We start from the raw sequence: 15,856 nt of genomic DNA, 5'->3' as shown, positions 1-15,856 counted from the left end.
AAATGGCACATACGGTGTAGCAGGTTCCTAGGTCCCTAGAATTATGCTGGAGGGCATGCTCCGCTACTGGGTATTGGACATCTCCTAGGCGGAAAACAGCAAAAGCCAAATTTATGTTCAGAGAGTTCCCAACAGAAGAAGGCCTAAGACAGGGAGACCCATTATCCCCAGTACTATTCATCATGGTATTAGCAAATGCAGTAAGATCAGTAACCACAAACCCAGAAGGCAATAGACTTCTGCAAACCTTAGCCCATGCAGATGATGTAGTAATAAGTGCTAGAAGTACGGAGGTGCTTACATCAGCCTTCAAAGAGTTTGAAGCCGCTGCCAAGAACCTTTGTTTAGAAATTAGTGAGACAAAATCTAAGTACATGGTAACTAAAAGAGTTAGAAGAAACACAGATGATCTACAGTTAGAAGGGTACAACTTTGAAAGAGTAGAAAGCTTTATTTATCATGGTTCAGTAATAACATCAGAAAACGAAGTGGAGGCAGATATAACAAACTGAATTAAGGCTGCCGACAGGTCATATGGAGCACTATATACCATGCTCAAAAGTAAGAACATAAGTAGGAAACTAAAGTTGACACTATAAAACAGTGATCAAACCAGTTCTTATGTATGGCAGTGAGGCATGGGTACTGGCGGAGCCTTTGGAGAAGAAGGAAAGGAAAGTGCTGAGGAAGATTTGTGGTCCTGTAAAAGAAGGTGAGATAGGGAGAATTAGGACTAATGAAGAAAGAAGGGCTCTGTACAAAGAACCTGATTTGGTAACCTTAATCAAAATGGGAAGGCTAAGATGGTTAGGACATGTCCAGTGGATGACAGAAGAAAGGCTCCCAAAGAAGATGGTGATGGGACATCCTGGTGGTAGAAGAAGGAGAGGATGACCTCGTGTAAGATGGCTGGAAGATGTGGTCCACATCATGTGGAAGCCGATCTGAGAGCAGTGGGAGTGAGGAGGTAGCACAGGCATGCTGAAGACAGAGATTGGAAATCTGTGATTGAGGAGGCCAAGGTCCTCAGAGGACTGTAGTGCCATGGAGTAAGTTAGTAAGTAAGTAAAAGTACTGGCGGAATTAAAGCTGTGAGGACAGGGCGCGAGTCGTGCTTGGGTAGCTCAGTGGTAGAGCACTTGCCCGCGAAAGGCAAAGGTCCTGAGTTCTGTAGTAACCAAAACCAACCGCGGGAACGCCTTGGGCTGCGGATCGGAGCCGCCAGGTGGGGAAGCTGCCTGCAATGGAGCACGCACCACCGGGTAAACCCAAGGACGAGCCGGACGACAAACCAATGACAACCGACTATAACCGACACAACAAGGAAGAGATAAACAACGGAGGCTTGTAGAAACCACAACACCAAACACCAACAGTAAATCCACTCAGAACCAGAGCCAGGCAAATGTCAACAACGAGCAATGACCAGAACGCAGTACTGCCGAGATAGAGACGCAATCCAGAGCGAGTACCAGACTGACTGGACTAGGGCAGAGCGGGTCCCTATATACGAAACCGGAGGGAGCGACTATTGGCCGCGGTCTGCACATGGTGTAGTGGTGGCGCCCTCGCTGCGCGAGAGCCGCTGCGCAGAAGAGCAGCCGCAGACGCGGAGCCCTCTATGGGCTGGCCATGTCCATTTGTTCTGGCGCGTGTTCGACTTCCGCGGCGGGAGGTACTAGAAGTTTGTGTCTCAGTCCGGCACACAGTTTTAATCTACCGGGAAGTTTCATATCAGTGCACACTCTGCTGTAGAGTGAAAATTTCACCATAGACGTAAGTAAGTATTGCTTCTTCTGTGATTTTATGGAGAAGTGACTTTGAACTGAAGAAAAAATTAACAGCAGAATAATTGATTTGATAAAATGGCTCACTGACAGAGTTGCTAAATAGCACTGGTAGGAAAGGTGCATGCTTAAAAATCTATTTTACATGTATAGTTACTGTTAAATGCAACCACAAGGAACAATGCAAGTTTATACTGTAAACTTTTGTTTATTATTTGAAATATGATTACAGATTATTTATCAGATAATTTAAACAAGTAACATTGGTTTTGCAACAGGTTCCACTGCAGATTGCCCCAGCAGATTTTCCACAACAGCAAGGGCAAAATCAAATGCTGTGGCTGGTCCACGACTTGTGATGAAGTTGCCTGTAGGTGAAACAAATAATTTTATAAACAAGATGCTCTCTGGTCCGGTCACCTTTACTATAAAAAATTAATTTTTCATTACAGATTTCAGCAGCATACTGCCTTCATCAGGGACCTATCTAAGGAATTACTTGCACATCTTACATATAACAAAACAGAATACCTAAAATAATTTGAACGTGCATGACATGGTTCAAATGGCTCTGAGCGCTATGGGACTTAACAGCTTTGGTCATCAGTCCCCTAGAACTTAGAACTACTTAAACCTAACTAACCTAAGGACATCACACACATCCATGCCCGAGGCAGGATTCGAACCTGCGACCGTAGCAGTCGCACGGTTCCGGACTGCGCGCCTAGAACTGTGAGACCACCACGGCCAGCAACGTGCATGACATAATGTGGATTCAGGAATAAGAAGGAAAATGGAAATTATTACAAAAGTAAACTGAAGTGATTTTACCATTGAACAAGAAATAGGAAAATATAGCAATAATGCAGCTATAAAATTACAGAGACACAGAATATCAGGCCTGATCTACAGGAGGTGAAATTCCAGTACTGCCAACAAACATTTAAAAATGTTTTCTTAAAAAAATAAAAGGTTGAGAAATGTTAGTGTAGATGAGCAATGTTGAACCACAATTAACAACTCCATACAAGATGCTCCTGTGTGGCCCACATACCGACTCGATCTTATCAGTTTGCTTATTCTTATGAAGCATTTGCATACAGCAAACTCACTCACATGAGCACTTGAAAATGTGGCACTACTAGGCAATGAATAACATTCCTGCTGGTAATGAATAACATTGTGTAGTGACACCAAATACGCACCTTCGATGACAAATGTTATCTTCCACACACTATCTTCTATATGCAACTGTTATTTTTCAAATAAACATACATATTGTCAAATCATTCATTTCTCCTTCCCCACTCTTTATATAACCCTAATGACATCATTAATAGTGATGCTCAATCCAAGCACCCATAATTATTTCATATTCTTATAGTTCTTTATAGTTAAATAATAATCATTTGGGGTGAAAATCAAAATATGTTATACTCTTACAACTTTCAATTCATACCAAAGTAGAATAATGTATAAGCATTATACAGATAAGAATTTTTGTAATTTCTCACTCAGACTCTTCTCTTGATACAGGGCATAATTGACATTCATCCTAGTATTTATTTTGTAATTATAATTAATTCAACTGGATCCATACCATCAACTACTACTTTGTCTTCACTATATATATATTTTCCACCCTCTTCCATTTCATTCCTGAATGTGGGATATGATGTCACTTTTTTCCCTGTACCAACACCGTGTGTTTTCAGAGCAGTTGGAGCTGTAAGCAAACAAGATCATCATCCATCATATTTGACTGAAACATCTTTATAAATGCTTATCATTTCACATCAGAGTCTTATACTAACTGCTGCAGCACAAATTACAAATAGAGGGTGGCCCAGGAGGAATTCTCAATATTCAAGGATATGACAGGAATTATCATTCAAAGCACAAAAGTCTAGTAAATATTGGGCTGTAAAATGCCTTCTTAACAGTTATAAGCACTACTTCAACTTTAATATTGTGAAACAAATTTCTTTAATGCAAGATCTTTGCTTTCCAAATTTTGTGGGAGATAATATGGACCAAACAAGAAAAAAAAATTAGTAGTAAACATGGGCACTCCAAAATGGATACCTCATGAGCTATGAGCACTTTTTCATCTTTGCTTCATGAAAAACATCTCTTCTAGTGAAGAAGTGCTCACAGATCTTAAGGTAAGCATTTCAAAGCCCATGTTTACTGGACTTCGTTGCTCGAATGTTCGTTCCTGTCATATCCTTTCCTCCTGGGACACACTGTATAATACAATGTATTGAGGTTTATTGTGACTTAATTGGATTTAGAATAGGCAGATAGTGATTAGCTAAAACATCTTAACCCATGTCCAAAACACAAACATTAGAATTCACTACAATTTGTGCCAGTACATAAATATGTTTTTCAGTCAACACTATACAGAAGGTGATGATAACATTTAAGTGTAGTGACAAAACACTGATTTTTAAATCAAGATGGTGGAAAATGTATGAAGCATTACATTACAAAAAAAAAGTTTCCTGAGTTGAAGGTTATGCTTCATTTGAAAGTAGCATTAACAGAATGAAAGTAGAAATATTTGTATACAATTATACTCTGAAGTGTTTATGCAAGAGGAGTGAGAGCATTCTACATTCAGACTAGATCTGCTATTGGGAAAGATGATGTAGAGTGCTTGTGCTTGTGCTCCATAAGTTTAATCAAACAAATTTCAAGCATCATTCAAGACATGAGCTAATAACAGACTCAGGTTCTTGGAACTTCTTTCTTTGACACACATTTATTCACCATGTAGCAAGATCAAGATGAAACCAACAGATTATTTCATTTGCTACAATGTTGAAACTGCCTTAAAGGTACAATGTAGTTTACAAAGAGACTCACAGAATTTAGTCTTTCTGTCGAAAAAAAAGTTACATATTTCATTTTTGTATTAGTTTGCGGACATGTCTGCAATCCTGATACACACTGAAGTCCCACATCACAGAATAGTAGCACACTACTGGTGCTAAAACAAAATTGTGCAACAACCCATCTCCACTTTATGAATAGGCTCCTCTCATGGCATGCTATGGTACTGTGGTGCAAGCATTTCAAGATGTATCAGGACTGCAGACACGTAGCTGAAAATGAAGAAGTAACTACCTTACTTTATATTTTTGAAGTAATAATTAGTACACAAAACACGCAAAAGTTCTCTACTTTTCTCAAAAGCAATTGTAATGTACCACTGGTAGCAAAATAAGTAGTATGACTGCTAACAAAAAAGTTACAAGTAGAAAAACCTCTTTTATATGCAGTTTTCAAAAGCTGCAAACCATGCTTCATTAAATAAATAAATAATAAATCTACACACACAAATATGGGGCGAATTTGAATTTTCAGCATTTATGGAACACTATTTTGGCTCATAATCAAAGACTTCGGCTGTAAACATTGGTAAGGGACAAGCTGCTGCTTTTTAGAAGTTACGCAGTAAAAACTTTGTAATATATTTCAAGTACATACGATGTAATTTTTTTTTTACTGAGCTATGTCTTTATTTTCCAAACAACAAAATATTTTTGAAAAGGTATCCAAAATTTTATTCTTAGAAATTTGTTGTCTGGTAATTAACATTAACATTTACTTGCTGGACTAGTTAACGAAACATTCCTGCAGAACGTCTCAAAAATATAAATTTATAAGGTCCAAACTGTTCCAGTTTTTGAACTAAGATTTGCATTAACAATTTTTGCAATGATAAAATATAACAACCCAAATGTAAAATTAATTTTAACAAGAGCCGTACTACAGCACATAAACAATGACAAGGCATTGTGGTTGCACAGGGGAAGAGATCACAGAGATACTTACAAAGAGTGACAGTGTGGGTGGATTATCCTAATTGATAATTTGGTGGTAGTCATGCCGATGTAGAAGGCCAAACACTGTTTACATAACAGCTGGTATACAATGTGTCGTTTCGCAGGTAAACATTACGTAAACACTGTTCACCCTTCTACATAGGCACGACTACCACCAAATTATCAATTAAGATGAATTGGCATCATAGGTAGAGGGTGTATACCGCCAACTCACAATATCCTGTTGCACAACATGCTCTACAACATGACTTTCGTAACCTCGAAGCCTGATTCACAACATGTGCCATCTGGATCCTTCCCCCAGACACCAGTTTCTCATAACTCCGCAGGTGGGAACTAGCACTACAACACGTACCTGGTTCTTGCCACCCACCTGGCCTTAATTTACATTAATTTCTTCCGTCCTCAGCTTTTAGTTTTCTATATCTTTCATTGTCTTTCCCATCTATTTTTTTCCACCAACCCCTCCAACCTCATTTATGTACAATGCACTTAGCTTTTCACTCTTATTAACTCATTTGTGATGTTTAATCAGTAATCTCTGTCTGCATATTACTTTGACTTCAACCTTCAAGCTCTCAGGTTTTCAAATCTCATCCGATGCAGTCCCCAACAATTAGTCTTTCTTTCTCATCCCATACAGTAAGTCTCCCATGACCCATAGTTCTGGGTGACTTTCCTGAAATCTACTCCTTTTCCTAGACCTCTCCAGTCCATTTCCTTCACCCCTCTTCCTTCCCTTTCAACCCTTCTGCCTGAAGGAGGAGCCACTGGTTTAGAAAGCTCGCCAACTACAACCGTCTTTTCTGTGTGTGTTCTGCCCCCACCTCGTGAGTAGATTTTTTTATCTGTCCAATTAAATAATTTTGTTTATAATTGATTGTTTTAGTTGTTATAATCTACCCTTTTCATAATGTTGTCATTATTCCATCCTGGATTTGCCATTTTTGATGTAGAATCGCACAAGCTTTTGGAGCCAGTGGCTCCTCCTCCTGACAGAAAGGTTGAAGGGAAGGGAAGAGGGATGAAGGAAAATCTCTGGCAAGGTTTAGGAACAGGAAAGTTTATGGGAACGTGGCCAGGAACCAGAGGTCAGGGGAGACTTACTGGATTCATCCTGCTTCCTTTCCCTTCTGCCAGAAGAAGGGGCCACTGGCTCCAAAATCTCACATGTTTTCACATTTTTGTTACGTGTCTTTCCTGCTGCTGCATGGCGAGTAGATTTTTTTATCTGTCCTATTATATTATATTTTCAAACATTGATTATTTTAATCAATTTATGCTAACTAATATGATACCTGCCATTAAGCAGCGTGATAAAAGAAAATGTTGGCCCTGTGTAATATCATAAAAATGCTGGAGTAATATCATAAAAATGCTGGAGATAAGAAAGAACAACAGGAATACAGGAGGTAACATTAAGAAAACACAATGCATTGTAGGATGTAACTTAAATGGGAGAAGCTGACCAGTCTCACAAGCTGATAAGCTCTGTTAGGTCAATACAGAAGACAGTGAAATGCTGTAAAATGTTCTGGTTTGATGTTCTTGACTTGACAGTCGCAGAGAATCTGGCAGGGAAAGGTGACATGATGACAATTTTCTATGGTTTGTGAGGGGTCATTTTCCAAATGTTATAACAAATAACAACTCCAAGAAAGCTATACTAACATGGAGATGCTCGGCTTCCTGGAAACAAACAGAAAATGCATTAACATATGGGGTAAATAAATGTAAATGTCATGTGACTAGGGCCTCCCGTCGGGTAGACCGTTCGCTGGGTGCACGTCTTTCGATTTGACGCCACTTCGGTGACTTGCGCATCAATGGGGATGAAATGATGATGATTAGGACAACACAACACCCAGTCCCTGAGTGGAGGAAATCTCCAGCCCAACCGGGAATCGAACTCGGGCCCTTAGGATTGCCATTCTTTCACGCTGACCACTCAGCTACCGGGGCCAAGAGTGCAAAATCTTACAAATTATCATTGCATGTCGTACCTTGTTTAGAGTATTACCACATGAAGATAAACTATTAATCACCACAGAACAGATTAAACTATACTAATGAGAATCAAAATCTTTCTAATAAAGATAAAATAAAAAAAGCAAGATAATAAAAATTTTTTAAACCTCGCCAGATCCAGTCCAAAGCCTGGGTCAAAGGGGAGGATAAAAATACAGAAACTGTGCGTAAAAATATTTGTCCATCTACTTTAAAACTTTGAAGGTCCCCTCTGGATAATTACTGTATTGACAAATACACAGACAGGAGGTCTGAAATACTGTGATGTCTATTTCATTTGTGGATTACAAAAAAGTAAAAATACATCATACACAACAGTAATTAGACCCGAAGCTCTCTACGCATCTGAGACACTAAACCTTCAACAGAGAACACTAAAAGAGGAATTAGAAGTGAAAGAACATAAGATAATGAGGAAAATCCTAGGACCAAGAACTAAAGATGGGGTACATTATCCAAAACCCAATGCAGAAATATACAAAAATATCTCCAAAATAACAGACACACTGCGCATGCGAAGAATCCAATTCATGGGGCACTTAGAAAGAATGGACTCAAACAGGTTAACGCACAAAATCCATACATTTTTAAAGAACAAAACTACAAGACCAAACTGGTAAAAACAGACGGAAAAAGACCTGAGAGAATTAGGGTCTCCAAATCTACATGATAGAAATGAAATCAGAAAAATCACAAACACACGGGGTTTTGAGGAAGAAGAGAGAAAAACTAACCGACATACATGGTCTATGCAACGAAAGCTAGCCCATTCGTTGTTTATGAAGGAATACTGGGCGAAAAGGAAGGCCAACAAATGTTGATTACACGTGGTCCTAAGTGATCCATCTGCGAAGAAGAAGAAGAAGAAGAAGAAGAAGAAGAAGAAACATCATACAATGCTTAAGATATACAACAATAATTTCATCTCAAACCAACTAAGGACTATGTTGGAACTATTTATTTCTCTTTTCTTTCATCTTTCTCCAAAACTATCATTTTCTCAGAATGACCTGTTTTTCTGTCACCTGACATTTCAACTCCAGTTTCTTTTTCTATTGGTTTTTCTATTTGTATTATCTTCCTGAAAAACCTTTTAATTTCTTGACTTCTAGTCTGAATTTGTCTTTGTCGAGTAAGATCTCCTGTTCAATCTGCATTTATTCCAAGTACTTTTTCTCCTGCCTCACCACCTGTTTTCTCTGTTTCCCTGTTTTGGAAGAATGTAGATCATCTTTTTTAATTTGTCTTCCTTCATTCTCTCTAGGTATCCATAGAGTGTAACATGCCATTTCATAGTACATGTCATTATTTGGTCTCAAAGCCCAATCATCATTATTCTTTATTGTATTTGGTATAGAGCACAAGATTCTTCTTTCTATCTTTTCCAAACATTCTAATGCTATTTTGCATCCATATTAAAGTTCTGCTTTTGATCCATTATTGACTTTTACTCTTACAACTGCATTATAGTGCCTTAATTTAATATCTTTATAAAACATTCTTATTTTAAAGATTTCCCACTTTCATGTACATTCGTTTCATTTTTCCAGTACTGACTTTAACTGCTTCTTTTTCACTTGTTATGTTTATATTTAGAGGTGTTTATATTTATAGGTGTCTACTTTCTTGATGTATCCATACTTCATTTTGAAAATGCTTGGTGAGTTACTTTCATATGTCATGTATTCTGTCTACTCAAAAAACATTTGAATTAATCATGTCAAGTGGCCTAAATTTAAAAAAGGTCCTCATTCGACACACTCCCCTTTTGGTGAAATATTGACAGGATACATGAAGCCATGCCAAATTACAGCTTGATAGGCAGTACAATGGGGGCAACTGCCATGCTTTTGTAAATGCCAATTTTTCTATGTTGTAACAGTTACAAATAAATCAAGTTTGCTTACCATTGCTCATGCTCTAAGGGGACTTCTATATTAGAGTCTGGTGATTCTGCTCAACTGTTTAGGTGCAACAGCCTGGTTACTGAACATGTTCTTGGTACACAGCAAATTTATCCCAATTTCATCAGGTTACCTTCCATCAGGAAAGTGGGTGCACTCAGCAACTTATGTAATTTATAAATTATGCAAATCCAGATTTCAGCTAGTGCCTAGCCATTATCAATGCACTATTTTTTAATCTCTATGCATGTTAGTTCCCTGTAGTTCGGTCAGCAGTCACTGTTCTTTGACTGACTGACACCCGAACAACAGGGACATTAAAAAATAGTGCAAATAGTGCATTGATAATGGTTAGGTGCTAGCTGAAATCTGGATTTGTGGGGAGAGAGAAAAAAGAAAGAAGGTGAGAGAGAGCAAGAGAGAGACGACTGATTGCTGCACTCTATCATTTATAAATTATCCTAATTTGCTGTCAAAGCAGTTCATAAAACTTGTCACACAAATTTAGTTCATGTTTTGGCAGTTTGCATCATATGATAGAATGACTTCCTGATGCTGATTTTTTTTTTTCTACATTTGTAGCCAGCAAGCATGCCACAAGGCTGTGCAAGTGGTGCCTTTACTACTCAGATAATGATTGAGTTACCCCAGATTAAAGCCAATTCAAAAAAAAAAAAAAATTATTCCTCAGTTTCGTCAGATTTTCAAAAGGCTGTATCTCAAAGGATCCTCTCAGACTGGATTTTACTTTTCACCACTCAGAAAAGCTCTTTTCACCTTTGATCAGGGATAGACAGACCAGTCCAAGGATTGTAAACTGATGAATGAAGACTTTTGAATAGACTTTAATCTTGGATAACTCTATCATTATCTCGGTAATCAGGTGCCACTTGCAACGTCTTATGGAACACTGGCAAGCTTCAAGTGAAAAAAAATCAGCATCAGGAAATCTTTCTATCATATGACACAAACTGCCAAAATATGATCCAAATTTGTTAGGAGCCACTTTGACAGGAATTGTAATAAATCTACTGTACACTGAACACACAGTCAGAACTAGGCTGTTTTACATGAAAGGTTGAGCAGAATCCCTAAGTAGTAGCATGGAAGTCCACTTAGATCGTGAACAACAGTAAAGCTAACTTTGTGATTTATTTGCATCTGTCATGACATGGAAAATCTGACTTTTACAAAAGCATTGCTAGTGGCCCCACCATACTACTTATCACCCAGCAATTTGACAAGGCTTCACGTAGGACCTATACATACAACCTGTAAGCAACTCATAAAAGTGGAGAGGGATCCCTTGGCACTGCAAAATGGTCCATTTGGGGAACTGCCTTTTCAGCCATTTTCTTCAGAGATTTTAGTCTTTTCTTTGCATTTTCTGAAGTTCCATCCATTACTATGAGATCATCTGCAGAGGCCAAACAATTTATTGATTCTTTCATTCTATACAGATTTATGTAGTTACATATTAACCTTTGTTTAGCTGCTATTTTCCATGCTTTTATAATTATTTCCAACATAAATTGAATGATTGCAGGGACAAACTGTCTCCTTGTCTTACTGGTGGTATAATTTAGAAGAGATTAGAAGTTGTTCCAAGAAATTTAACTTTATATACTGTGTGAATACCTAAACAAATTCGTATGAAAAGAGTTTTCCTATCTACTGCAAATTTATGATGCAACTATTCATACATAAAAAATATTGATGCAAGGGATTTCGATTGCCTTTAAGATTTAATTGCACAATTGTACATGAACATACCATTTTCATAAATTGCTCAGTTATTCTTTGTGGCTGTCTATAGCTGAATTATGGTGGCTGGAAGGGGGGAGGGGGGGGGGGGACCCACGCACACACGCCCGCACACAGGAAAGGATGTACATTTAAGATTATTTATGGTGTATAACTTTGCTTCCACCATTTTTCCCCAACATTTGAGGTTTAATGAAACAAATTGGTTACACATGTATCATTCAAAGTATTTTGCATCGCTGGCCACTACTTTCTCCCATCTTTCGGGCAGTGTACGAATCCTGCGTTGAAAAAATTGTTCATGTTTTGAAGCAATCCACGAATTGATCCAATTTGTGACTTTTTCATGAGATCAGAAGTGTTGATCAGCCAGGCCACGTGCCATTGATCTAAACAGGTGACAGAGGGAGCAATGTCTGGAGAATACGGCAGGTGGGGTAGGACTTCTCATTTTAATGTTTCCAAATACGTTTTGACCTCTTTTGCAATGTGGGGTCGAGCGTTGTCATGCTGCAAAATCACTATATAGTGCCTCTCGCTGTATTGTGGCCGTTTGTCTTAATGCTCTGCTCAAACGCATTAACTGTATTCGACTGCAAGCACCTGTGATTGTTTCACTTGGTTTTAACACCTCAGGGTACACAATGCCAAGCTGGTCCCACCAAATGCAGAGCCGTGAATATTCAGTTTGGCCATTGATGTGAAAGCATGGCCGGGATATCCAGATGATTTTTTGCATTTAGGGTTATCATAATGAACCCATTTTTCATCCCTGGTCACAATGTGATGCAGAAATCCCTTCCGTTTTTGCCTCTGAAGCAACTGTTCACAAACGCTTTTCAACGTCTCTTGGTTTCAGCTCAAATGGGACCCAAGTTCCTTCTTTCTGAATCGTGCCCACAGCCTTATGGTGTTTTGAAATAGCTTGCTGCATCACTCCCACTAATTGTGCCAATTCTTCTTTGGTTTGACGCGAGTCTTCACTCAGCAATATCTCCAATTCTGCATCTTTGAAAACATTCTCTCTTCCACCACTATGCCAGTCTACCACAGTAAAATCACCACCCCTGAAGCATTGAAACCACTCACGACATGTTCTTTCACTAACAGTGTCCTTACCATACGTACTTCAGAGCATTCAATGAGACTCAGCCGCTATTTTCTTCATATTGGAAATAAACAGTAACACCTCCCGCAAATGATGAGAATTAGGCTCGTAAACTGACGTTTTCAATCAAGAACAACTTTATGATGCAGACACAAATTGACTAATGTTTGAATCGCGTGATGTTGACCAAGGTCCAAGCTAACTGCCTGACGTCTGAACTGTTTTTTTTTGTTTTTTTTCAACCGCTGCTTACCATTGTTGCCACTTATTCGCAAACGGCAGAAGCAAATTTGTACACATTGTATATGCCTGGTTGCAAAAGTTACATCAAAGTTATTAGATATTACTAATTTCATGGCAGATGGACAAGAAGTTATTGGAAATAACACACTGTCAAATTTCCTAACAGTACGAGAGCTGTGCCATAGACGTATGGTTTGCATAGCATACTTGTTGTAGTCAGTTAGTCAGTCACTCAGCCAGTCTGCCCTCCAACAGTGATTAGGCACTCAATTAGTCTGGAGGAAAACCATTCTTGAAGCTACCAAATAAGTCTCAAGGCACAATAAAATGGAAGTTACAAAGTTTATAATGTGGTTATAATAGACGCAAACATTCCACGTAGGAAAAATATATCTAAAAACAAAGATGATGTGACTTACCAAATGAAAGTGCTGGCAGGTCGACAGACACACAAACAAACACAAACATACACACAAAATTCAAGCTTTAGTTTATAATGTGGTTTACAACAAACATCAATATATGAAAAAGATGTCACAGACAATCGGTATACTTTGTTCACCATAAGAAGTTACATAATGTGTCCGATTACAAAAATACCATAAAGAAAAACTGCATTACAGGTAGCTTTCATTCCTCACATGCAACAGAACAGTATAATCTGCACACTCACAGAATGTAACTGACAATATATGTAAAATAAATATAAGAAAACTAAAATCAAATTTGTTTACTTCTTTATTTAGTAGAGCGAAGAGTATACATGACACAGTAGGAATTATGGACATGTAGCTATGACAAAACACTGAACAACTGATGTATACTGAAAGCAATAAGTTACCAAAACCACATCAGAAACTACTGAAGAAAAATACATATTTACATCTTTTGAAAAAGACATTAATTCGCAGGCAAGTTTTAAAGTCAGAAACAAATTTTTACACCTACAACAATGGTGTTCTCCCTGGCAAGCAACAGAAGGAGACATTGCAGAAAGCATTCCATTAACATTCAGTAAAGTGCTGAAGCCCAAATGCACACTACTTAACACAGCAGCATGCATTAGGCAATAATGACACAGAACTCAGCTCAGGTTACAGCAAGAATGCCTGCAGTGCCCAAAGGGATAATGGACTAACAAAGCTAATGCAAATGTCTGAGGGCACAAGATCAGGTGAATGAGGCTGGTGCAGAATGACTTCCCAACCCAACTCCTGTACAGTGTTTTTAGTCAGTCTAGCAGAATGCGAGCAGGCATTATTGTGGAATAACATCACTTCACACTATCTTCCTGGTCACTGTTCTTGTATTGCATCTGCAAGACATCTCAGTTGTCGAAAATAAATATCAGCAGTGATGATTACACATTGGGGAAGCAATTCATAGTACACCACACCACTGCTGTTCCACCAGATGCATAACATTATCTTTTGAGAATGCATGCAGGTCTTTGTAAGGTGAGTTGCTGTTTTGTTTGAGCTCAACCTAGTTTCTTTTCCTTATGGTGGTGTAGAGACACCATTTCTCACCACCAGTAAAAAATACATGAGCCAATTGATGACAAGCAAGCAGATTTGCACATATGACTACCTGCTGATTTTTGTGATTTTAGCTTACATCATGTGGTACCCATTTTTGAACCTTCCCTATTGAATGCAAATGACTCATGATGATGGAATGATCATAAATCATAACATTTGCCACTTCTCGAGTACAATGATGTGAATCATTGTGGATTTGTGCATTTAAACGATCTTGATCAAACCCCAAGGGCTTCCTGAGCACGGAGAGTGACTACTGTCAAAATGATCCTCCTTAAAATGAGAAAACCATTTTCATGTCATGCTCTGTCCAATGGCATTATCCCCACACACAGCTCAAATGTTTCTGGGTGCCTCAACTGCTGTCACCCCTCTATTGAACTCAAACAGAAGAATATGTCATATGTTCCGATTTCTCCACTTGGCACTCCATTTTCTAGTGTCCACAGCTCCACTCACTATCTCCAAATGATAAAATGACAATAAGTACACTCAAGTACCAACAGTGAACTACAAATAAAAAAATGACAATCAATAAACAAACCCATAGCAACCAGAATACCAACATGCAAAACAAAATGGTACAAACGAATGCGCCAACCTAATATTTTAAGCAAATTGGCAGAACTACAATGGATTTGTCAACTACTGCTATGAAAATGATTGCCATTGTCGTCCAACAGTGAATGGTAGAGCTCCTTGGATCTACAGTTCTGTGCAACACAATGTAGCCACAACCACAATGAGTGTGCATTAATGCTCTGCTTCGTTTGATCTACTGACAGCAGGATAAATGTGTTTGATGCAACACTGTCCAGTGTGAATAGGACTTAATGTATTCATATATTATTTGTTTGGGCACACTGAAATTAAGCTACATTTTGGATACATCACTGTATAATGGGAAAATTACTGAACTATCAGTTTAATAAGTCACAGCTGCAAAATACTAACACGAATTCTTTACAGACGAATGGAAAAACTGGTAGAAGCTGACCTTGAGGAAGATCAGTTTGGGTTCTGTAGAAATGTTTGAAGACGTGAGGCAATACTGACCCTACGACTTATCTTAGAAGATAGATTAAGGAAAGGCAAACCTACATTTCTAGCATTTGTTGACTTAGATAAAGCTTTTGACAATGTTGACTGGAATATTCCCTTTCAAATTCTGAAGGTGGCATGGGTAAAAAACACAGAGCGAAAGGCTATTGACAATTCGTACAGAAACCAGTTGGCAGTTATGAAAGTTGGGGGGCATGAAAGGGAAGCAGTGGTTGGGAAGGGAGTGAGACAGGGTTGTAGCCTACCCCCAATGTTATTCAATCTGTATACTGAGCAAGCAGTAAAGGAAACAAAAGAAAAATTTGGCGTAGGAATTAAAATCCATGGAGAAAAAATAAAAACTTTGAGGTTTACTGATGACATTGTAATTCTGTCAGAGACAGCGAAGGACCTGGAAGAGCAGTTGAACGGAATGGACAGTGTCTTGAAAGGAGGATATAAAACGAACGTCAACAAAAGCAAAAGAAGGATAATGGAATGTAGTCGAATTAAACCAGGTGATGCTGAGGGAATCAGATTAGCAAATGAGACACTTAAAGTAGTAAATGAGTTTTGCTATTTGGGG

The 15,856-nt window shown here is 38.4% G+C and overlaps 1 protein-coding gene across 9 annotated transcripts in view; it reads right to left on the bottom strand.

The window, feature by feature from the left end:
- The window catches only part of LOC126251460 (Parkinson disease protein 7 homolog), a 220,846-nt gene that overhangs the window by 108,140 nt on the left and 96,850 nt on the right, over positions 1-15,856 (bottom strand). For 3 of the 9 annotated variants that reach the window (XM_049951894.1, XM_049951966.1, XM_049951957.1), the window contains exons 4-5: positions 3,388-3,513; positions 1,976-2,155 (exon numbers count right to left, since the gene is read on the bottom strand). The exons of 5 other annotated variants lie outside the window; for them this stretch is intronic. In XM_049951894.1, coding sequence (XP_049807851.1) covers positions 2,037-2,155; positions 3,388-3,513 — 245 coding nt within the window. In that variant the 3' untranslated portion in view covers positions 1,976-2,036. Of the gene's footprint in view, positions 1-1,975; positions 2,156-3,387; positions 3,514-15,856 lie in introns of those variants that run through there. One more of the 9 variants, XM_049951930.1, reaches the window with a different exon arrangement.

The sequence above is a fragment of the Schistocerca nitens genome, chromosome 1, assembly GCF_023898315.1.
Source record: "Schistocerca nitens isolate TAMUIC-IGC-003100 chromosome 1, iqSchNite1.1, whole genome shotgun sequence".
NCBI classification, from domain to species: Eukaryota; Metazoa; Arthropoda; class Insecta; order Orthoptera; family Acrididae; genus Schistocerca; species Schistocerca nitens.
Note: the sequence above shows the minus strand (reverse complement) of the source record. Positions and strands in the feature narration are given on the sequence as shown.